We start from the raw sequence: 23,809 nt of genomic DNA on the forward strand, positions 1-23,809 counted from the left end.
GTGTCAGGAGATAAAGAATTAGATAATAAATGCTAGAAAGCAGCCTGTTTATGCTATGCTGAGGTAAGCTAGTTAGTAAGTTTTGTCTACAATAACTTTGAAAAAATACTACGTATCTTCTGCATCTGTAGTTTAGGAGAGCTTAGAAAGAGCCCACATTTTAGTGTTTGTTGACTGTTACTGCTTTTAGCAATATTGTAAGAAAAAATGAGTACAGGAAGGTATTGGCTGATTTTCCAGAAGAAATTAAAGCTATCAAAGTGTTAGAAAAGCCAAATACTTCTAGTCCTAAAACTATAGGAGATAAGACTGAAAAAGGCTTAGAGGCAAAATACATATCAATGCTTCTCACTAACCGAAGGAACTCAGCCGTATGGCTAAGATCACAACAAGAATATAGTTTTCATCTTCGCCCATTATTTCACATGCATCAAAGAAGCTGCCATTAAGTTAAAGGCAAGTGCTCAAAAAAATAGATTTAAAACTATGTCTCTGAAATAATTTTGGGTGTAGTCAGGCAAATGTAGCTCAGTGAAATTGATTAGAAATCAGCAAATTGATTAGAAATCACAGGTTTCTAAGGGAATCGTATTGCCAAAGTAAGCATGAGACTGGCTTGAAAAGCCTTTGCCTGTTTCCTCTCTAAAACAAACCTAGCATCATAAGACAATGCGTTGCAAAATCTGAACAGCTTGCAGTGAGGGCACACTTCGTAACACTCACTTAAATGTGGCCATAGGATTAAATGACCAAGGAAGTAACTTTCAAAGTGCAAAGCCAAGAGCCATGGTGAACAATGACATTTCTTCTACTTCCTGGGAAGGAGTCTTCACAATGTTTGCCCAGTAGATTCTCTCATTGCTACGGACCTATGACTGATGTGTGTTTCACATTAATCTCTGTTTTGAATGGTAATTTTTATTGCCCATATCTTAGCCCAGCTCTACCAATGTGTTTTGGGTATGATAGTGGGCAGATTACTTTACTCTTCTTAGTTGATTGGTTATCTGGCCATAGGAAACTGCATTTCAACCTAATGAGAAAACAGTACATGCCCCAAAATTCTCAGCTTTGAGCTACATGCTATCAGCTTAGATCCATAAATGATGATATAAAGGATAATCACTTTCCCCACAGGCCTAGAGTAATATTCCTGTACCATTAGCTGAGAAAGAAAGAAACTTCTTGTGTGTAAGCAAAATTATGCTTTGAGTCTTAAATTGCCCTAGTTAATACTGTATACAATCAATTAGGTGGGACAAAGTAACAATAATCTCAGGCTGTGAAAATACTAAAACTCAAATGGGTGGCAGCAAATAGGCTGGGTAGGTGTGGAATCGGGATCACATCAAGGCTTGAGGATACAGCAAAGTATCTGCTTACAAGAATAGGGCTAGCCAAGTGGGCAGAAACCAGACAGAAGGGTTAGGTTTCAAGTCCAGTTTTCAATCTTGGTGGAGGAATTGTGGGAAAAGTCATTCCTAGAAATACAAAAACCAACATTGGTCACGTTGCTTTAAGAAACTTCAAATTATCAAGAAAACTATTTTTACTTCCCTGTCTGCAGAATCCTTGAGAAAAAACTCTAGGTCTGTCGTAGTTTTGATTTCAAAAGGAGTAAACTGGTCTATGTAATAATCACTTTGGTGGACTCTATTCTAGACACAGTGAAGGAGTGAGATGTGAAGGTGCTCTGTCATTGCCTCAGTCAAGGCTTTCATGGTACACTGGAAGAAAGAGAAGCATGAACAGATTGCATGATACTTGAGGTCATGGTGTGTACCTGTATTGAACAAGAATAAGGGAAGAAAGCTGGGAACCTGGATCTCCCATATATTGGAAGTTTTGTAAAAACCTTGAGGTGAGTATATAAAAACAAATTCTTAAAGGTTTTTCAAAAAACAATTGATTACATGGTTATCATGTTTTAGAGGATTCTGTTTGGCTTTAGAAGTGAAGAGCTATATGTGTCAGAGAATGTGGCAACTTATAGGTCCTATATCTTTTGCTCAAATGGTCCCAGTGAGAGATGAGGGCTTCATTTGCTTTTCTTTTAGGTTTTATTTATAAGTTGTATTAGTCCATTCTCATGCTGCCATAAAGAACTGCCTGAGACTGGGTAGTTTATAAAGGAAATAGGTTTAATTGACTTACTGTTCCCCATGGCTGGGGAGGCTTCAGAAAACTTGCAATCATGGCGGAAGTCACCTCTTCACAGGGTGGCAGGAGAGAGAAAGAGTGCCAAGCAAAGGGGTAAGCCACTTATAAAAGCATCAGATCTTGTGAGAACTCACTGTTATGAGAACAGCATGAGCAGCATGAGGGTAACCACCTTCATGATTAAATTACCTCCCACAGGGCCTCTTCCACTACATATGGGGATTATGGGAATTGCAATCCGAGATGAGATTTGAGTGAGGACATAGCCAAACCACATGGTAAGTCCTGGTGGGAACCATGGTCATTGCTATATAGGATGACTGTTACAGTTCTAGAAATAAACTCTTTCCTAGAGCAGACTTATTTTGAGGGAGAAACAACAGAGGCACATTTTTCTGCCTTCTGTTGCTGGGAGTGCACTCTCTTGTTGCTTCCTCAGGTGCTAAAATGGAGAAGTAGCCCATTTTTCAAACTAGGATTTGAATGATGAATTAAAATGTATTAATCTGATGAAAGATTATATACACACTTGCTCCTAATATTATGTCAAACTGATATATTTGACATATGTATGTTTGTTTTATTTTATTTAATTAATTAATTAATTTACCTTAAGTTCCAGGATACATGTGCAGAACGTGCAGGTTTATTACATAGATATACATGTGCCATGGTGGTTTGCTGCCCCTATCAACCTGTCATCTAGGTTTTAAGCCCCATTTATATTTTTATTGAGGTAAAATATACATATATAATTTGCCATCTTTACCATTTTGCATATACACCTCAGTAGTAATAAACACAATTGTGTTCTTTATTTTGCCTTCATCATCCCCTCCCCGCTCTCCTTCCCATCCGCTGGTGACTACCAATCTACCCAATCTACTTTCTGTCTTCATGAAGTCCACATGTTTACTCCCACATATGAGTGAGAACATGTGATATTTGTCTTTCTAATATGTTTTAATATAAAAAAAGTTTTAGAAACACTTCACATTTAAAAAGTGGAATCACATTCCTTCCAAGGTATATGAACTAAGTTATCTTATTGTTGAGTTAGGAAACAGATATTTCTGGCTTTCCTTCCCTTTGAAACATTTCTCCTTCGGCTTTCAAAGTTTATTTTTGCAGAGTCACAGCACAGTTTAAACACACCCCCAAAACACATATGTTTCATGAGATATGAACATGGGGCAATATCAAGATGTCTCTGGTCTTCAGTTTTGAAGTAGAGCTCTAGCTTAGAAATATTCAACGGGAACCAGAAATGTTAGTACTGCATTGTAAGTCCGTAGCACTAGTTCTTGAACAAAAACAAGAAGAAATAAACTACTGAGTGTTGAAGTTTTTCTTTTTGAGCTTTAAAATTTATGCACTACATATTTTTTAGTTCAGGATAATCATACTATGTTTTCTATTTTTTCATTAAAAATTCATTTCTACATTCATTTTCACTTGTAGACAAAGTGTACATGCACTTTTTAATTGGCTACATAATAGTCTATTTTGTTAATATGCTAGTATGTAAATTATAACTGACACATAGACATTACTAAGTTAGTGAACATTTGGGTTATTTTCTTTTTGCTATTCATTGATGCAATTAATGTGTAAAGTCAACTACAAAATAATAATTTACACTTTTTTGTAATTTTACTGGAGCACATTCTTCAAAATGGAAATATTGGGCCAAAAATATATAGACAAATTTGTGAATTTTGGAATATATTGCTCTATTGTTTCTGAGTCAATTTACAGTTACTAATAACGTATAAGTATTTTTTCCCATTATGCCTTATCTAAGTCATCAACAAATGCTTTTGCTACACTAATACTTCTATCTGTGTAATGGTTGTATTAAGTAAACAAGACTCATAGAATTCAATTAGAAATAATTTGAATCATGTCTCCTGTGTCCTTTTAAATGTCTTCTGTAGACCTGGTCCTTGCATTGTTCCTCTGCCCAAACATCCCATTACTCTTCTGGTCACCATTAGGTATTACAAATGGCTTTCCAGTTTGTAATTAAAATATCTATACCAATGCAATAATCAACGTTTCCATTCTGATTTAAAATTAATGTTTGTATTTCTTCTCTTCCCTGGATTCAGGAAACGAATGATCTGGTCAACTTCTCCTCCCCAACCCCAAACTGGAGCATTTATTCCTTTTCTTCCATCTTGCTACTCAAAGTTTCTAAACCCTCTAGCACTGGAACACAGGAAGGAAAAAACTAGGTAAAGGAGTAGGGAAGTCTGACTAGACCAATATTTCACAGTGGTCCCATATTTTCTCTTGGCAGATATTTACATTTGAACCTTCCTCTTGTAGGTATTCTTGAGGGTTCTTCAGAATTTTCCCATCACTTGGGACTTTTCATCTGATATTCTCTTGGCTTGTATAAATCCATGTCTGTTTCAGTTGTTTGCCTGCATCCTTCTTCCATCCCGCATGGGTAAACAAAGTATTAGATGTCTGGCAACACTTCTGTTTTCTTTCTCTTAAAAGCTATTGGCCTCTCTAGGAAGTCATTTCCAACATGACCAAAGATAACCCACAGGAACAATTTTTTTTTCCAGTTTTTGTGTATAGAGCCCACAAGAAACTCATTTTTTCACTGCTTCTTAAAACTGTAGGAATGCTTGTCATCCCTGGCTTTCCAATATCTCCTTAATATACTTTCAGGGCAGGACTGGGGCCATTTTTTTGCCCTTTAGATTTCTAAAGTAAGAGTCATAATTGTCTGACATTCCAAGGACACATTCAAGTTCTCCCAAGACCCTCTAGAGCTCTTGACAAAGTGAAGAGAGGAGAACCTCCTCACCTCTCCTCCTTAGGAGAGACCTTGAAGACACGCAAACAGCTCTCTTCTCTACACTCCCTTTTGTTCAGTCACCAGCTTCTTACACTTTTATACTTTTGCTGTTGGTGAGAGTTTTAGAATTGTGCAATCTTTAGACATTTCCTTTGTAAATTCTGTATTAAGTCTTACATGTCAAGCTGGAATGCAGTCTTTATTGGCTGTAAGGTGTCAGCCCAATCATCTATTTTAATTTTCTATTACTTTAGCTAAGACTCTTTCTATTATAAATGACAAAAAGCCTAATTTAGAAAAAACAGCTTAAGCAAAGAGGAGATTTATTGACTCCCATAACTGAGAAGAGGTTGTGTCTGCTTAGGCACAGCTGGATGCACAGCTCTTCAGGACCTAGCTCACTTTCTTATTCTTCCTCCATTCCTCTCCCTCTCTCCTCCAGCTGTCCTTCATGTGATGACTTTATGTTCAGATAGGTTATGCTGATGCATCCAGCCTAGTCTGCTTTCCATCTTCCAAATGATCCCAGGTGGTCTATATCACTTTCCAGTGTTCAAATTTGGAACCATACACATACTAAATTTCATAATCAGTCAGATGATGAGCACTCTCACCTTCCCTTTCCCATGATTCCCTGGCCTGGCTGTGATACCTGTGCACAAGTATTTTACATCATTCTTACCCCAGGCTGCTCAGCCAGTTGTCAATTTTAAGATCCCTTATTCTATGACCACACTTTTGACATTTTAAGTGTAGGTTTAAGAAGAAATATTATCATACTTCTTAATAATTAATTTCATGGGTAAATAAGGTATTAGAAATAATAAATGTATTTTTAAAAATGAATAATCACAACTCAAGGTACAAAACTATGACTGTATTTTTTCCATAATTGGATTTATTTTTTTTTATTTTCTTTTTCTTTCTTTTCTTTTTTTTTTTTTTTTTTTTTTTGAGTCAGAGTCTTGCTCTGGCATACAGGCTGGAGTGCAGTGGCATGATCTTGGCTCCCTGCAACCTCTGCCTCCCAGGTTCAAACGATTCTCCTGCCTCAGCCTCCTGAGCAGCTAGGATTACAGGTGTGAGCCACCATGACCAGCTAATTTTTGTATTTTTAGTAGAGATGGGATTTCACCATGTTGGCCAGGCTGGTCTGGAATTTAGGTAATCTACCCACCTCAGCTTCCCAGGGTGCTGGGATTACAGGTGTGAGCCACTGTGCTTTTCTATTTTGAGAACCTACCTGTTGTGTCTTTTGCAGACAAGTAATATAGTATCTTGCAGGTAAACTCATAAAACATAACTGTGCTTATCTTTTTATTTTTTCTTTCTCTTGTATTAATTATGGCTTAATACTAAGCTCTACAGCTATATACAAATTCAATATAAGGACTTTTACATTCTTTGAAGATAAATTAGGGCTCGTTCTGAAAAGCTGCTTATTTTCCCATACAAAAGCAGATTTTGTATATAATCATGTTTGAGTCATCTTTTGCTGTAATATACCTCTTTCCATCAAAAAGCATTTGTGTGCTTCCTCCTTATGGATTAATCTTGGTTTAGTTTCTATGCAAAATTTAAAAAATCCAGGGGCTTTAGTCTGAGGGAAACGGTTGTGGAGAATATCACTGTACGCATTACATCAACATATAAATAAACTAGACGCTTTTCATGTTTAAGAAGATATGGGAGAGAATTGCAAAAGTTGCACATGACTGACATGAGGATTATCTCTCACTACATGAGAGATGTAAATTTTTTTCCTTTTGGACTGATATTAATAGTTTCTTCTTGTTTTTCAGTTTTCTGTATAAATATATATAAATATATAAATCTTGTGACATTTTTGCAAGGCAGTTATTCTAATCTTCATATTTCAGATAAAGAAACCAAACTTATGTGAATAAATAGGTTCAAATCCTGGCTCCAAACCTGATTTTCTGTCCGCGCCATGCCAGACCAAACCTTTAAGATGTCACCGTATATCATGCCGTTTTAAATATTAATAAAGGCTTCATGAAATAAAAGCAAATTTTGTTAAGCCTCTCAGGAGTTACAAAAATGAAATAAAGTTCTTGCTCTTAATGAATCATAGTTAAGAAGGGTATGGAATTCAGATCGTAGTAATGCTACGAAATATGTTTAAGTGCTGTGAGGATTCAGAGGATATGTTTACATCTAGGTGCTGAAAGTGGGTAGCAGTTGGCAATGCACATGCCCCCTAAATACAGCTGAGGGCATAAATGCATTAGAACTGGTTGATACAGTAACAGGCCTATGCATCACTTTGGGTCGAATTATTTATTTATTTTTATTTAAATAACATTTGGCTTTTAGGATTTCTTCTAAGAAATTTGCTACATTTGATAGGATAAATGTTTAGAATAAGCCAGAAAGCTATTCTTCAATCGCTATGTATCAATATCACCAAAATACCCCTTTGCCCATGCTGTTCTTTGGCTCTCCATTCAGAGTTGTTTTCAGAGTTAAATTTCTATTGCAAGAAAAGGTCATTCTTTCTTCACAATGCCTCTCAGCCTTCTCCATTCATTTTTTCCCTCATTTAGACCTTTTGCTCACAATTACACAAGCAAACACCCAGGGCTGAAGAGTACAATTCCATAATCAGCATCACCAAACCTTCCCATCCCAGCCCCAATTTCAAGAAATCCAATATGAGCCATCCATGGGGTCATGGTATCTTCACAGGAAAGATTTCTGTATTACAATGTTTTGCTGATTTAATTATAAAAATACAAGGGAAATGGTCAAATACCAAATTTACTATGAAAAGTTCATTGCTGATTCGAATGTCACCTCTGGAACCTTTGTTGAAATTTAATTGTCATTTGTAACAGTGTTGGCAGGGGCCTTTAAGATCATAATTAGGTCATGAGGGCTCCATTCTCATAAATGGAATAATGCCTTATAGAGGGAATGGGCTTCTGATGAAAGGATGTGTTTGGCTTCATTTCCTCTCTCTTCATCTTATGCTTTTGCTTGCCTTTCTGCTTTGTTGTCATGCAGTAAGAAGGTTCTCATCAGAAACAAGGCAGATGTCAGTGCCATGCCCTTGGCCTTCCCAGCCTCCAGAACTAGGAAGAAAATAAATTTCTTTTCTTTCTAAATTACCCAGTCTGTGGTATTCTGTTATATAGCAGAAAATTGACTAAGACATTCATATACAGAAGTACAGAGAAATTGCTTGGAAAAGTTCAAGGAGGTTAAAGCAATTTGTACTTTAATTATTCACTGAATTCTGTAGCTCTGGTTAAGAAGGCACATTCACAGTGATCTCTTCCTGTCTTTGACTTGTAAATTACTTTAGCGAAAAGGTTAATCTCACCCTCTCTTGTTTCAACATGTTGCTTTTATTAAAAATGTAAATTTAAAATTACCTTGGCATTTGGGTCATTAACTGGATTAAATTAACCTAATAATGCTCTTAAAATTACTTTTAAAAAACATGTATCAACAGAAATGTTCCCTTCTTAGTCTCATTCTTTATTTTAAGGAGTCAATTTAGTACAAAAACACTCTCTGAATGTATAAGTAGGTTAAAATTTAGATTTTTTAATTTATTAAAAGGTAAATTTCAGTTGCCAGGCCTGAAAATATACAAAATACAAAAAATTTACTTTGTTATCACACAACAATAAAAAGTCATATAGATTTTTATTAGTTCAGAAATAAAGTATCACAGGAAGGTCTTTTTTGTTTTTCATTTTTGCTTTTTAAGTTTCACTACAAATGAGTAACAGTTGTAGAGTCACAGTCCTTAGTCTGTATATCTAGAAATTTCCTTTAAATGGTTTAAAGCAATTTCCAAAGTTTTATTAATAAGAGAAACTGGGACTGGACAGATTGAAGAATTTAATTGAGAACATATAGTAACCTATTAAAATATTCACCTGCATGTCCAGTTTGCACATCTTGTTGAATTTAGAGTTGAGTTTCTGTTATAAAGGTCATAATTTCTTTTCCTTCCCAGGATACTCTATTTACACAAATAACTCTTTCAGTGGAATGCAAGCCCCAGTGAGTGCTGTGACACAGTTCTACTGTTAGACAAATTATTTTAAATATGGCATTTATATATATGTAATATTTCATATTAATGAGAAAACCTTTTGTGTTGATTTATGCATTAAATGATAAATGTGTGTGTTTGTGTGTGTGTGTGTGTGTGTGTATGGCATTTCTGAGCGTAAGCTTTATTAGTGTGAACAAAATATAGTAATCATTCATGTAATATTATATCTTGCCTGTTCAGCAATGAAGGAAATGAATGATAGGACTTTAGTGTCTCCTTAGTTTATTTAAAACAATGAAACCAGACTCAAAAGTTTACAATAGGAGGAAAATCTAAAGTTCATCTAGGTATTTCAAGCCTTTCATTTGACAGAACCATCATTATAATACAATAGAATAGGTTAAGTTAGTATTAAACAAACGTAGATGAATTCAACTAAAGTTTTGGATCAGAATTCTCAAACAATTCTAAAAATTATGCTAACACAAAAGCAAGCATTCAAGGAAACATTTGTTCTTTATCTTGAAATATTAATGAGCAGGGATTTTTTCCCCATCATTGAGTCACTGGAAGTCATTATAATGAAAATTGCATTCTGAAATTGTACAACTTAGGCAGGTATATAATTTATTGGAGTGTCCAATCCACATGTTAATTTTTCACTTGACTGAAGTCTTATGTCTTCTTTGTGTTCTTTCCACATTTGGTTTGGTGAACAGATTCTCATTGATCAATTGTCTCTAGAAGGATTATAGTAAAAAAAATACAAGACCGAAATATGAGACATAGTTATGTTTAAACACAACAGGAAATTAATGCACAGTATACATTTTAGGATTCTACATTCTTGCAGAGTTGTCTTTGAATGTAATTAGTAGGAAACGAAAGGACTCTCCTTACATATTAGCTCTATTCGTAAAGTTTTGTGTAAAGAAAAATACAGAATTTCTTAGAATATCTATTCTACAGGCCTTAGGTAAAGAATAAATATAATTGCTCTGCTCCTAGTTTCTACAGAGATAAGAAACTAACAGCCAAACTTGTATAGAGGCAGAATATAATGTGAAGCCAGGAAATGATAAGTTGAATCACATATGCATGTTAAAATTTAAGGCATGTTTCTAAGTCTGTCATGTCTTTTTTAATAATGACCTTTTTTTCCCCCCAAGGAGAAGTCTGCACAAAAGCTTATGGCCAAGTTCCTCTCTGGTTCTAGGGTGTAAAAGAAGGGCACTGGGCTAGTTTTCTCCAGTAAACCCAATGCTGCACTTTTCCTGGTTGGAAGGTTGAATTTATGTTGCTCCTAGAAACTGCATGAAAGGGAGAGGGGAGCCCTTGGTCTTCCAGAAGCAGAGCTTTTCCAGTCTTCTTCTATTTGAGCACCACGGGAACTGTGCATCTCAAACATTCTCCTGTGGGAAATAGGCTGGTGGGTCACATGTGCATGCCTCAGTGGGCAGCTGACTCAGATTCTCTTATTCTCATTTTTCACCAATCACAGATCATGTGTACTTTTAGAGGGTTAAACCAATTTATACTTTAATTACTCCTTAACATCATTAGTTCTTGTTGAGACGGTACTGTCATTTTAACCTCTTATGCCTTCGGCTTATAAACTAATTTAGAGCCATATTCTATAAAAGTAGGACTAAAGCATTTTAAATAATCTTTAATAATGTGTTTTCCCATGTTTTCTGTGAGGTGCAGTCAGAATTCATAACTTGTCTCACTAACATACTAAGACATTTAATAACTTCACTTGCACAAATGTGGAGAAATAAAGTGAGCCTGAAGTTTGGTTCTTCTGACTTTCCACTGCCATTACACATATTTGAGACGTGAACAGAGAACCAAAGCAGCAATCCAGCTAATGTGGAAATGCATACAATTCTTTAAGTAAACATATTCTGTCTTCCATGCTTTTACTCACTCAGGCTGCCCTTCTGCTAAAACTACCCTGCCCTAGGTAATATCTGTCTGTCTTTTAAGGCTAATCCCAGGTGATTTCATCTCCAGAAGCCTTTGATACCTGTCCCAGTCTGTGGGACAAGTGGAGCTATTGCCTCCATTACTGTAGAACTTGTTCACTGCAATGACGTTCTGTTTTTTCCATTGGTCTCTCAGCTTCTGAAGGACAAAGACTCATATTGGTATATCTAATGTGAGTGTGCTGCCTACCCCACTGTATGCATTTAGCAAATGTTTGTTGCACTTAACTGAATTAAACTACAAGGACATCTTAATGCACTGTGGTGTATTAAATTGTCCCAAACATTTGAGATGCTTAAGATTGTATGAAAAAAAATGGCAGGGGAAACACTAAACACTAAATTTGTCACTAGAATAAATAGCTAAAAGTGTATATAAATTTCAGTTTGAAAAATAGGCTTTAGGTTGTAATTGCTCCATTTAAAAAACTGCATCAAGAGTTTTTTGTGGAACAAGGCAGAATGCAGATAAAATGAATATTTTACAGATACTTGTTCCAGCTGCCAGTCCAATAACAAGATAACCTTAGTAAACGAAGTGAATCTGGCATATGACTCAAAAACTTCCATTGTTTCAAGTATCTACAGATTGGATTTTATTAATCCTTTTAGCTGAGAATCATATCTATGCCATTCATTTCCACATAGCAGGAACTTCTTAGGATTATAAACTTATGTAACGATTATTGTTAAGCTTTAAGAATTCACATGATAATGTGATGTGGCAAATCCTGCATATAACCTGTGTAGCTGTGACGGATCTTTAAAACTCTGTGTCCTGTGACTCTAAAGTCCAGAAAACCTAGACTGGTCCAGGGTTAAAATTGAAATCCAGAAGCATACAGGACCTCTGATCTGTCATGATTTTTGAAAATTATGGGAGAAAAATCAATTGATTTTGTAGAAGGCAGAATGAAATCTCTTTTGCTTGAGAAATAAAGCTCATTCCAGAGACTTGTTCTTAGTAACTATCTCCCAAAATAGATGTCATTTGGGTTTATGCTTCAGGCAAAGTTTAATATGAACTATTTGCTTTCTTAGTGAGTTCATACCAGGGGCCATGGTGAATAAAACAAATGCAATTGGCTAGGGATTTAGACAAACAGTAGAGGTAGCAGCCACTACTCAGCTCTTAGGAATTGGTCTCATGCTGGTATGAAGGCTCTCAGCATTTTGGGAGTTTACATTTTTCCCCAAAGGAGTAGCAATACTTGATTTTTAAAATGTAACAATTTCCCACTTTTAAAGGTTGACAATAAGTGTTCTTTTCAAAAAGCACTATGTGGTTAAATACTGTTCTGGATAAACAAAATATATCCATGGACTTTCACATGTTTTATATCTGCTTAGCACCTGGGAGTGGAGATGAAAGCATGTGCCAGATGGCTTGCCAGTGTGCACAGGAGGTCATTTGGGAATGACACTATATTGATAACATGCTATATTGATATAGTATTGATATCAGTGCTATATTGATAACAGCTAACAGGCATGAGGACTTATGATGGCCATGAATGGTTTTAAATACTTTACCGGTTGTAGCTCATTTAATTCTCATTAAACTCTGTGAGGTTGATACGATCATTATCCCCATATTAAAAGAGGTTTAGTAGCTTGCTCAGGGTTACACAGCTAATAGGTGTTGGAGCATGGATTCAAATCCAAGTCTGATTTCAGATCTGGGGCTATTACACTATGCTACACCACACTGACCATAGAGTCTCCTATACACATAACTATGCAGTTTGGGAAATAAGAAGTACACTTGGTTTTCTCTTTTGCTTTTACTATTTGATTGAGTTTAAAAAACAAAACAAAACAAAACACTTTGTGTCCAAAGGAGAATCTCACTATGCTGCAGACAAACTTACATTTCTAAAAAATCAAAGAGGTAGAATTAATGAAATAGAATAGAAATGAATCATAACTAGTTTCCTCCTCCCTCAAATCAGAAAGAAGTAACTCACTAGTTTTTTTTTTTCCTACAAGTCAAAAAGAACTGCAAATATTAACACCAACCTGGATTTTCTATTTCAACAGAACTTAAAGGCACCTCTGTGTCAGGTGAGGGGAGAGGTTGTACATCAGATGGGCTTTTCTATGAAGAAATATCAGAAAATATTAATAACACAATTTTCTAATCTTAAGACAGTAAAAAGTAAAATGCTTCAGCTTAAAAATATTTTTTTCTAAAATTTTTTTTTTGGTTGAAATCCCCTTTGCAGAGATGTTGTTATTATTGTTGTTACTAGTTACTAGTATAAGCATTGATTTAAACTTGTATTTGTGTTCCTCTATCGTATTTAGTATTTCAGTAGGAGAAATATCACCTCAAACACTGATACTTACATATTTCCCTGCTGTAATAAATAGTGAAAGTGAAAATAAAAATAAAAATAAAGTGTGTGATCTCTGCATCATGTTGACCAGGACAAAATTCATCCATATACATTTATAAAATTCTCTGAACTTTGCCAACTAAATATTTCCTTGACTTTTTCAGGTTTTAGAACATTGACAGAGAGAAGACAACCCACTTTGCCATATATGCCCATGTAAGAAGATGATTTTTCTCTTTTATACTCTAGGCAAGAAAAATTATCTTATATTAAAGTCCTTACAAAATATCTCATGCAAGAGTAGGCATTCTCAGTTACTTTTCTTTGATTAACAAAAAGTATTATTTAAGGAAGATATGTTTACATGGAATAATGAAAATCAATTATAGGATTGGATGATGGTAGAAGTTAACTGTTAGAAGCAGTTAAAAAAGAAAAGAGGCAAAGGAAGTTAATGTAGATATTACTATCATTCTTCTTCTGATGGCCCCACAATTGCAGTGCTGTCACACCTCTCAGTTAGCCTTTTTAAAAGAATTATATAGTGGTTATGGTCTCAAAAATCACAAAGAGAGATTAAGAATACAGGATGAATGAAAACACAACTGTACCAGTCTCATGTGACTAAGTACTTCTGATCTAGGATTACAGAGACAGTGACAGCATCATAAATACACACACACATATTGTGTCTTAAATATCGTGAATAGAAAGTGATAGCAAAAGTTATGCACTTCTATAAGCTGTGTTGTATGGACTTAAAAATAGCATTAGTGGGCTGGGCGTGGTGGCTCGTGCTTGTAATCCCAGCACTTTGGAGGCCAAGGCAGGTGGATCACTTGAGGTCAGGAGTTTGAAACCAGCCTGGCCAACACAGCGAAACCCCATCTCTGCTATTAAAAAAATACAAAAATTAGTCAGGCATGGTGGCCCCCGCACCTGTAGTCCCAACTACTGCGGAGGCTGAAGCACGAGAATCACTTGAACCAGGGAGGCAGAGGCTGCAGTGAGCAGAGATTGCGCCACTTTGCACTTGAGCCTGGGTGACAGAGGGAAACTCTGTCTCAAAAAAAAAAAAAAAATTAAAAAAAGCATTAATGATTAAAATATCACTGATGTTAAGAATTCATAGGTGGAAATTTGAAAAATCTGTTTCAGAATATGTGAGAATTAAGAAAGACAAAAGTTTTATTTTGTTTATTTTTATTTATTTATTTATATATTTATTGAGACAGGGTCTCACTCTGTTGCCCAGGCTGGAGTGCAGTAGCATGGTCACAGCTCACTGCAGCCTTGATTTCCCAGGCTCAAGCAATCCTCTCACTTCAGCCCCCTGAATAGCTGATACTACACATGTGCACCACCACGCCTTTCTAATTTTCGTATTTTTTGTATAGACTAGGTTTCACCTTTTTGCTCAGGCTGGTCTCAAACTCCTGAGCTCAAGCAATCCTCCTGCCTTGGCCTCCCCCAAAGTTTTAAACATATGTAAATATATTATTTTAAATATTTTATACACTAATAGGGTAAATACTGTAAGTAGAATCTTAATATTTCCTCAATATCCATCAAAATATGTGAAAGCAAGTTAGACAAAAACTTAGATCTTTTATTGGGAAAATGGTGGGATAGATTTATATTTAGAGGTTCCCTTTAATTGGGCAAATGCAAAAAAAAATTCTGCTAGAGAAACACAGTGACTTCTGTGTGTTCAGTTGAAAAAGATGGAATTTTATGCAGTTCTGTTTCTCTTTTGAGTTTAACTGAACTCAGAGGAATAAACCCTCCTAGAGCTGTTCACATTGGTATTTAGAGCAAAATTAAAAACTGAATTCTCACCTTTCTCAGTAGGCGAATACAGTAAGAAATTGAGAGGATCGTTCCAATAACACCAGCCATCACCCCAAAAATTATGAGTGTTATCACTACAGGAGATAAAGAGAACAGCAAAATTATGAAAGTCTGAAATAAATGATCACATAGCAGTTGAAAAATAAGACAGATAACATCAGCCTAACGTCACCTTGCCTTTTAATAGAAAGTACAATTAGTATACTATTATGTGTATTTTGTCTTTTTTAAAATTGTGTGCTTTACAGTAACCTTGTGGGAAACTGGGACTGTGAATGATAAGTCTTTTGTCCAAGGTCGCACAAATAGTTGATGACAGAAATAAGACCTGAGACTTCTGATTCCAGACCCAGCGTTCTTCACTAGTGTCACTGTAGGTAAGAACTCAGTGGACGTTCTATTCAGATATGGGGAAAAAACCACAAATTCTCCCATAGTTTAGAAGTTATGAGAGAAAATAATGTCTTAACATATAAAAGAGCATTGGACAGATCATAGAATCATAATTTTGGAAAGAAACTGGTATAAACAATTTACAAATGAAGAAAAGCTGAATAAGGTTAACTTAGCCTTGGTCAGACAACTAGTTAAAAGTAGAATTATAACTATAATGCAGGTCATCTATATTCTAAGCTTTATTCCTTCCACAGTATTCTTATGCATAGTCTCCAATATAGTCACTAAAAATGCTTTTTAAGTCGTTTATATGTTGGGAACGAAACAATCGAAATCAATTAAGAGATATTTCCATATTTATAGCATATTTGTAGTGCTTCCAGATGAAGTAAATAGAATGGAAGGCTAGACATAAAGGTAAAATGGCTCATTTATTTGCCTAATTAATATTTAAAAGTGCTATTATTGATAAAAAGTAAAAGTAGCATTTCCTCTTGCTGGTGTTGCCCAGCCTTCTTGACCACTTAGCTTGAATGTATGCGATAGTGATGAAGTTCTATGATGTGCTTTTCACCCTGTGAGCCGTGGACACAGCCAAGTGTGAAGGGAGGGTTAGAATGCAGAATAGCAAATGAGCACACACAGTGAGATTCAAGTGAGGGGAAGGTATGTCCCTTCAGCAGAGGTTGTCAAGATGGTCCCTAAGTGGTTGCATTGGGCCAAAAATGAATCAAGGCTGAGATTTACCCTTGAAATACAGTACCAGTTAATTAGATGATTTTAAATGCCTTGCTTTTTACATGAGGGAAGAGGGAAGTTCATTTGTTTTATAAGCTCTTACGAGGCTTTTTTCAAGTACTCAGGGTTGGTTAGAAAGGTAAAACATCTAACTTAAGAGAAAAACTATTACCAAATTATGTATTTCTATTTCCAAAATGTTTTTTATTTATTTTTATTTACTTATGTATTTGTTTTTGAGACAGGGTCTTACCAAGGCTAGAGTACAGTGGCACAGTCATAGCTCACTGCAGCCTCAAACTCCCAGGCTCAGGCAATCGATCCTTCCACCTCAGCCAGCCTCCCAAGTAGCTGAGACTACAGGTGAGTGCCCCATCCCAGCTAATTTTTGTATTTTTTGTAGAGATAGATTTCGCCATATTGCCCAGGCTGTTCTGAAATTCCTGGGCTCAAGCGATTAGCCAGGCTCGGCCTCCCAAAATTCTGGGATTATAGGCATGAGCCACTGCCCCTGGCCCCCAAAATGTTTTTAAAAATAAGAAATGCCCATTTTAATTTTAAAAAGAGAATATTTTCTTTGCCTTTACAATTTTGTATGAATAAAGTTAACAACATAGGCATTTGAAACAAGCAACGGATAGTTTAAAATGGAATGACTTTTATTCTTTGTCAAATATTAACATACCTGGTTCAGAGAAACGATGGACAAGTTGTCTCCATTCTCCTATAAAGCAAAATTTCAATGTAAGTCCAAAAAAGTAAGACATGTGCAAAGAAAAAAATCATTTTGGAATCAAACTGTTCTGTGGGTTTCCTTTTCTTAATCATATTTTGAGAGTTGTTGGTCAACTTTCAACACCTAGCTAGTAAAATTTATGAGGTAATATGTCAGTCTTACCGTTAGTAATTTCAGTATCTACTTTTAATGACCCAACAAGTATTCATGGATGAGAAATAAGCAAATTGTCTCATAACTGAGGGGAAAGGAATGAGAAAGTATTGGAAAACTCACTTATTGACTTCCACAAGAAGCAATGCATTTTTAAAAAATGTAAAAATAATGAGAAGAAAGGAGGCATATGGAGCCATTACTCCACAGAGATGCCAGTCCCATGCAAAGAGGGGTCATGTGGCTATCAATTTTCCAGATTTATGCCACAGCCACTGTTTGAATCTAAACTGTTACTGTGTCTCATTTGAACTTTTGTCAATAGTCTCTCTGGATTCTATGTCAGTAGCAGTTGATAGTACGAATGCCTTACTGTTCCACCTGTGCTAACCTTCCCTCTCAGTCCACATCTTACTTTTGTCTCTGTCTCCACTTGCCATTTTATGTCATGAAGCTCTCTTACTACCAAAGCCACACAATTTTCTAGAGTTTAATTATTACAAATTACTTAGTATATACTACGTTGTTTGATGATTGAGGATTCAGGTATATTTTTTCATTCTTTAGGCTTTACATACAAAGGTTAATTGGGGCTTGCCTTCTCTTTCTTGGTCACAGTTAATAGTTGTGGGTGCTATATGGGCTTTGGAGTAAAACGGATGGGTTTTCTGTCACAAAAGTTTGAGAACTGTCATGAGTTACACCTTGTGTAAATAGGGTTCAATCACAACAATGACTCCAGGGCAACTATTTAAAACTAAGAACATACCGTCTTCCTCTTCTGGAGGGTAAACAGTTGTAACAGAAATTTCTGAAACTTCATTAACACTACGAGCTGGATATGTGTACCATTTGTTCTTATCTGCATATAAGAGAAGTTGAGAAAGGGAACAAGAATGAGGCGACTGCGTGGACATAAAGCGTATCATGAAAGACAAATTCCCCCACATCCCTCCCAGCAGCAGCTCCAGAATTTCTTCTTCTCCCCTGAAAACTAACAAGAGAGACTGCCACCAGGTTACTCTTATCTCAGCACCCAGCTTTGCTTATTGTTTATCAGTCACTGAGAATGTGTGAGGCTCTGAGCTAGTAACTTTTAGATACATCTTCTTATTTAGCCTTTAGAGAAATGCGGTGAGATAAGTACTGTGTTATTGGCCCCATTTTAAAATTAATGGGATAGAAACCCTGCAGGGCAACTCACCCTGGGTCAGCAGCTGGGATAGAGCTGAGCCCGGGTCTGAGCTGAACTCAGTTTGCCCACAGACCCTCTGCACCACCGCACTATTAGGTCCCCTTTATCTGGCCCACTATTTCATGGTCACATGCATCATTTCTGTGCTTTGCCACATTGTTTTAATTTCTTTAACTCACAGTATTATTTCTGTGAGATATTTCAGAGGCAAGAATTCCTCCGTAGTAGGAATTGTGTCTTCTTAGTAGGCTGTGTCTACTTAGCTCGCATGTCTCAGTGTTTGTCAGTTTCTCTGCAGTGACAGGTCTCCTAAAATAGGGTTGCATCACAAAAATGATTTTGGAGCCACTATTTAAAAATAAAAATGAAAACAAACCGTTTGTCTGTGACGAGGTGTAACTCTTTGTGACCGAAGAAGAGATTGAAGTGTGCATTACCAAACCAGTGGTACTTGGTGCTGATATGCTCGCAATTTCTGTATAAAATAGAAGTTGAGAAAGGGATTAAGAATGAGGTGACTGGGCAGACCATAAAGCATATCGCAAAAGACAAACTTCTCTCACATCCCTCCAGTCCCTGAGCTAAGCACTTTTGTATATACCTTACATAATCTTTAGAGAATTGCTATGTGGTAAGCATTGTATTATTGGCCTTATTTTAAAATTAAGGGGCCAGAAGCCCCTCCAGAATTTCTGCATAGCAGAGGTTTACAGATAAAGTGTGCCTTGGTTTTCTCATCTGTACAATAATAATACTTGCCTCAAAATGTCATTGTGAGAACAAAATTAGTTTAAATATGTGTGTCTATGTGGTATGTGTGTGTATGTGTGTGTATGTGATGTGTATGTGATGTGTATGTGATGTGTATGTGATGTGTATGTGTTAGTATAGTACTTGGCACATAAAGAGCATTACATATATGTTGGGTATTATTGTTATTATGCTTATAAAGGGGTAACTTGAAGTTGCATTTGGGAAACTGTCTATGCTAAGAAAGGCAGAAGCATGTAATAATTATATAGAACAAAAGTTCTGTCCCATATCTCAGTGTCTCCATCTGCTGGGGACAATCTTACTTCTTCAGTAAAAATGGAAACAATAATAAAACACTATTACATTGCATGAACCCAGGAGGCGGAGCTTGCAGTGAGCCGAGATCACGCCACTGCACTCCAGCCTGGGCGACAAAGCGAGACTCCATCTCAAAAAAAAAAAAAAAACCACACATGCAAACATGAAATCAGAATGTAGACTCACATATATCCTTTTAAAATCTCATTAAATAAATGGTGAATTATTTTTGTAATTAAACACTTTTTATTCTTAAATGCAATACATTTCAAATTTATAAGTTATTTTATAAAATTTTATAAATTAAATTCTTTAAATTGCAAAAGTAATATAGATTCAATAAAGAAAATTTGGGAACTACAAGAAAGCACAAAGAATAACATAAAATTCATCTACAGTCAGCCTACGCAAGGTTGAACATTTGACACATTTTGATATATAGCCATCTGAACTTTTAGTTGTTATATCTAAATATGGGATCATGGTGTTTAAATATATATAGCTATGTATATAATGTTTACAAGTCTGACTTTCTACTTAATATGCCACAGATATCCCTATGCTGTCAAATATTCTTCTATGAGAAGATTTTTATGACTGCAAACATTCCATTGTATGAATGTTCTGTGGTTTATTTCAGTCTCCTGTGCATTCATGTGTTTTTCACTCTTCTGAGAGTTATAAATCATTATGATAAACGTCAGTACCCTGAACTCTGTAGATGTGCCTTTGCTCATCTCTTTGAGACATTCAAATGAGGGGAAGGGCACCCAAGTGCAATGGAGTGGAGGTGGTAGGGCTTCTTCTCAGAGGCAGCCAACTTGGCCCGTCAGCTGAATGCTCGAAGTTTCCTGGAGAACCCACAAACAACAGAAAACATCTTCTCTGACACCTCTCATTAGTCTACCCAAGCGAAGACTTCTAAAACCTTCCTCTATTTATCAGCTGATAGGTAATCAGTTTACCTCCAAATCATGGAGAAGACATGATCTATTGTTCCTAAACTGTGTTTTCTCTTCTCTTTTAAATTCTTTTCTGGCCTTGCTCTTTAACTTGGCCTGCCACCTGATTCCATCATGTGTGTATAAACGATTGCCATATGAATTCACTAAATAGCATGCAAAACAATTACTGAATGTTTCTAAGTTTTTCAGCACTCAGGTATAATGGCTTTTAAGATAGTATCAAAACCAATGCTTTTAAACAATAACCTGGTGATAGGGATTTTGAAGTTCAACAAATATTAAGATTAAAATTACAGAAAGAAACATCTTTATGAGTCAACTAAAGTATGTAAAAATTATTTACAAAGATAACTAATGAACAAAAATAATCCATCTCTCTTAATAAATGTTAGATATGAGCTTCAGCTTATTTCTAGATAATGGAATATGGACCGTCTATTTTCGAAAAGGCATGCAATCTGAGTAAAATAGACTTAGTTATGAAAGTGTTATGAAAATAGCTAGTAAAATAACAAGCCAAAAATAATCAAAAGTGTTAATGGCCAGAAGCCTTAAATGGGCATGTAACAATAAACTTGAGATCAGCCTTCGGCTCAGCTACATGGGAATACAACTGGAAAAGGCAGCTGGAGCTCTCATCCTTCACTCAGGTGTGCTCGTCACTTCCATTTCTAACTCTTATCCTCTCCATGCTTCTCTCTTTAATCCTCCACTCCTTCTTTACACCTTTCAGTTCAGTGTAATCCACTTACATTTAGGGTGCACATTTCTTATCCCTGTGGATACCAAATGGGCTCTTCTGAAACATAAAACTTGTTCCTAGGACTTCAATGTCCCATTATTTTGAATCTTCTCAGCATGAGAATAGTGCTTTATTCATAAAAGATGTTAAGTGAAATGTTAATTGTTATAAATGCTTGGACAAATTCTTATGGAGAAAGAATTAGGTGAGTGGTATGGTTTGGATCTGTGTCATCATCCAAATCTCATGTGGAAATGTAATCCCCATTGTTGGAGGTGGGGCCTGGTGGGAGGTAATTGAATCATGGGGCTGGTTTCTCATTGCTTAACACCATCCCCCTTGATGCTGTAGTGGAGATAGTGATTTCTTATAAGATCTGGTTGTTTAAAAGTGTGTGGCACCTCCCCACTCTCTCTTGCTCTTGCTCCAGCTCTCTCTCTCCCCACTCTCTCTCTTGCTCTTGTTCCAACCATGTAAGACATACCCACTTTCCCTTCGTCTTTTGCCATGATTATTTCCTGAGGCCTCCCCAGAAGCAGAAGCACTATGCTTCTTATATAGCCTGCAGAAACATGAGGCAATTAAACCTTTTCTTTATAAATTACCCAGTCTCAGTTATTTCTTCATAGCAATGTGAGAACAAATGGGTTTTCAGATTGCATCTGAATGTGAACATAATTTAAATAATAAATTTATTAATTATAACACATAAGTAATTATAAATTAATTTATAATTAATAAATTAATTTAATTAATAAAATTGTTTAATAAATTAAACAAACCAAATGACAGAATAGCACATGCAGAATGAATGCAAGCATCTGTAAAAATAAGCAACATTTTAAGATCAATGAAATATTTTCAACATTTCAATAGCAAGCATACTTTTGCTAACATAAGAAAAAAAAACAAAAAGTAAAAAATAAAAATACACAAAACGTAGTCTGTAAATGCCATCTAGTAGTTTTGACTGTGAGTACAAGTATACATATTCCTCCAAGTTTCCTAACTGTTCAGCAGGACGTTAGGGACTACCTGAGTCAGAATTTCAGGGGTTCAGGTAGAGAGGTGTTTTCAGTCTATGGGAGGGTGCTGCAATTTTCTTTGTGAACACCTGCAAGACTCTGCATGGTCCAGTCCTGCTTGCCTCGCATCTTCATTGCTTCACCCTTCCCTTCCCTCTTGGGGCTCCAGCACATCTCTTCGCTCTATGACTGCACCATACCTTTTTCCATGTCCTAAATCTTGTGCCAGCTCCTCCCTTTGTCTGAAATATTTCCCTCCCTATCTTTGCCTAACTACTGGCTTTTCAAGTCTCAGTTCAGTGCCACTTCCTTTGGGAGGTCTTTGCTGGCCTCTCTAATAAGATTTAGACTAAAAGCTCTCTGAAGTCCCTGGTGCTTAACATGGTATTGTAAAACCTTATGATTATTTAGAATCCAGATATGCATTCCTTAGGCCTTGATGTTTACTGGGGGCCTTGGATGTTTCTTAATTTGTTCAATTATTTACAAAAGGTTTTGTTTAGGTGGGTGGTATAGGCTGTGGGCTATGTACTAGGAATATAATGATAAATAATTCATGGTCTTTCCTTTCAGGGTAATTCCAGTACAGTAAGAGCGACAATTATTAATCTAAGTATAATAAGTATTTTAGGATGGTGGTGGAAGTGGGGACACAAAGGAGACAGTGGTCAATTCTACTTTGAGAGGTAGAAAGACCTCATGGAGGTGTTTTTGAATTTATCTTGAAAGAAGTCTGGGACTTTACCAGGCAGGCTGTGTGGTATCAGCAATGGCTTGGAATCTGAGACATCATTGCACATTAGAAAAACTGCAGATTATCTATGTGGCTGCAGCACAAGGTGTGAGAAGGAGAGGAATAGAGAAATGGGTGAACAGCAAATGAGAGGCTGAAGAGGTGATGAGGCACCAAATGTTGTGGGCCATGTTCTAGAATTTGGACTTTATCTTTAAGGCAGTGGAAAGACAATGAATGGTTTGAAGCAGTTTTTTATTTAGGGAAAATCACTGTCAGTAGTATGGAGGATAACTTAGGGGAAAAAAAACATGCCGGAGCTTTGCAGCAGAGGGTCCCATCTTGTGTTCAAGAGTGGCCAAGATAAGCAATCCCTTTGCAAACAAGCCACTTCTGCTCACAGAAGGTCCTTATCACTTCTTAACATTCCTTTGGTGGAGAAGGCCTATAGCCTGAGGCTTTAAAGGGGGCAGAAAATTACAGCAGGTTGTCAAAAGAATATGGCAAAGAACCAACAATGGGAGCTAACATCTCTTAAAATTGGCACTTTAATTATTTTAATTTTAAATGAAGTCAGAGGAGGTGAAAAGTATTTGAAATTTATAAGCGAAGTGTATGTAACTTTATAAAAATGAAAACATGCTTAGGGAGAGAGAGCTTATTTAGATAAGTTTTGAGCTTTATCAAAACAATTTTAACACTCTAGCAAATAGGTAGACTTCTTCTTCAACAGCTACTCCTCACAGTAAAAGAGCACTTGGTGGAAATTTTGTTCTGAAGTCAAGGCTGAAACCCTAGAGATCAAACACTGTACTCAAGTTTACAAAGCTGGACTCAGACCCTAACACTGGCTTTAAAATTTGTCCGAA

General features: G+C 36.2%; 1 protein-coding gene and 1 long non-coding RNA gene across 4 annotated transcripts in view; one reads left to right on the forward strand and one right to left on the reverse strand.

The window, feature by feature from the left end:
- The first annotated feature begins 1,810 nt into the window (after positions 1 to 1,810).
- Positions 1,811 to 15,559, forward strand: LOC134736421 (uncharacterized). Its single transcript, XR_010120425.1, has 4 exons — positions 1,811 to 1,861; positions 2,359 to 2,438; positions 13,500 to 13,551; positions 15,483 to 15,559. It is a non-coding gene; the product is annotated as an uncharacterized lncRNA (long non-coding RNA).
- The window catches only part of GYPA (glycophorin A (MNS blood group)), a 30,809-nt gene continuing 14,662 nt past the window's right edge, over positions 7,663 to 23,809 (reverse strand). The window contains exons 2-7 of one of the 3 annotated variants that reach the window (XM_055274045.1): positions 18,781 to 18,879; positions 17,979 to 18,071; positions 17,006 to 17,044; positions 15,175 to 15,260; positions 13,016 to 13,094; positions 7,663 to 9,748 (exon numbers count right to left, since the gene is read on the reverse strand). In XM_055274045.1, the coding sequence (XP_055130020.1) occupies positions 9,732 to 9,748; positions 13,016 to 13,094; positions 15,175 to 15,260; positions 17,006 to 17,044; positions 17,979 to 18,071; positions 18,781 to 18,879 (413 nt within the window). In that variant the 3' untranslated portion in view covers positions 7,663 to 9,731. The remainder of the gene's footprint in view (positions 9,749 to 13,015; positions 13,095 to 15,174; positions 15,261 to 17,005; positions 17,045 to 17,978; positions 18,072 to 18,780; positions 18,880 to 23,809) is intronic. The other 2 variants (XM_055274047.1, XM_055274046.1) reach the window with 2 other exon arrangements.

Source organism: Symphalangus syndactylus, chromosome 4, assembly GCF_028878055.3.
Source record: "Symphalangus syndactylus isolate Jambi chromosome 4, NHGRI_mSymSyn1-v2.1_pri, whole genome shotgun sequence".
Taxonomy (NCBI): Eukaryota; Metazoa; Chordata; class Mammalia; order Primates; family Hylobatidae; genus Symphalangus; species Symphalangus syndactylus.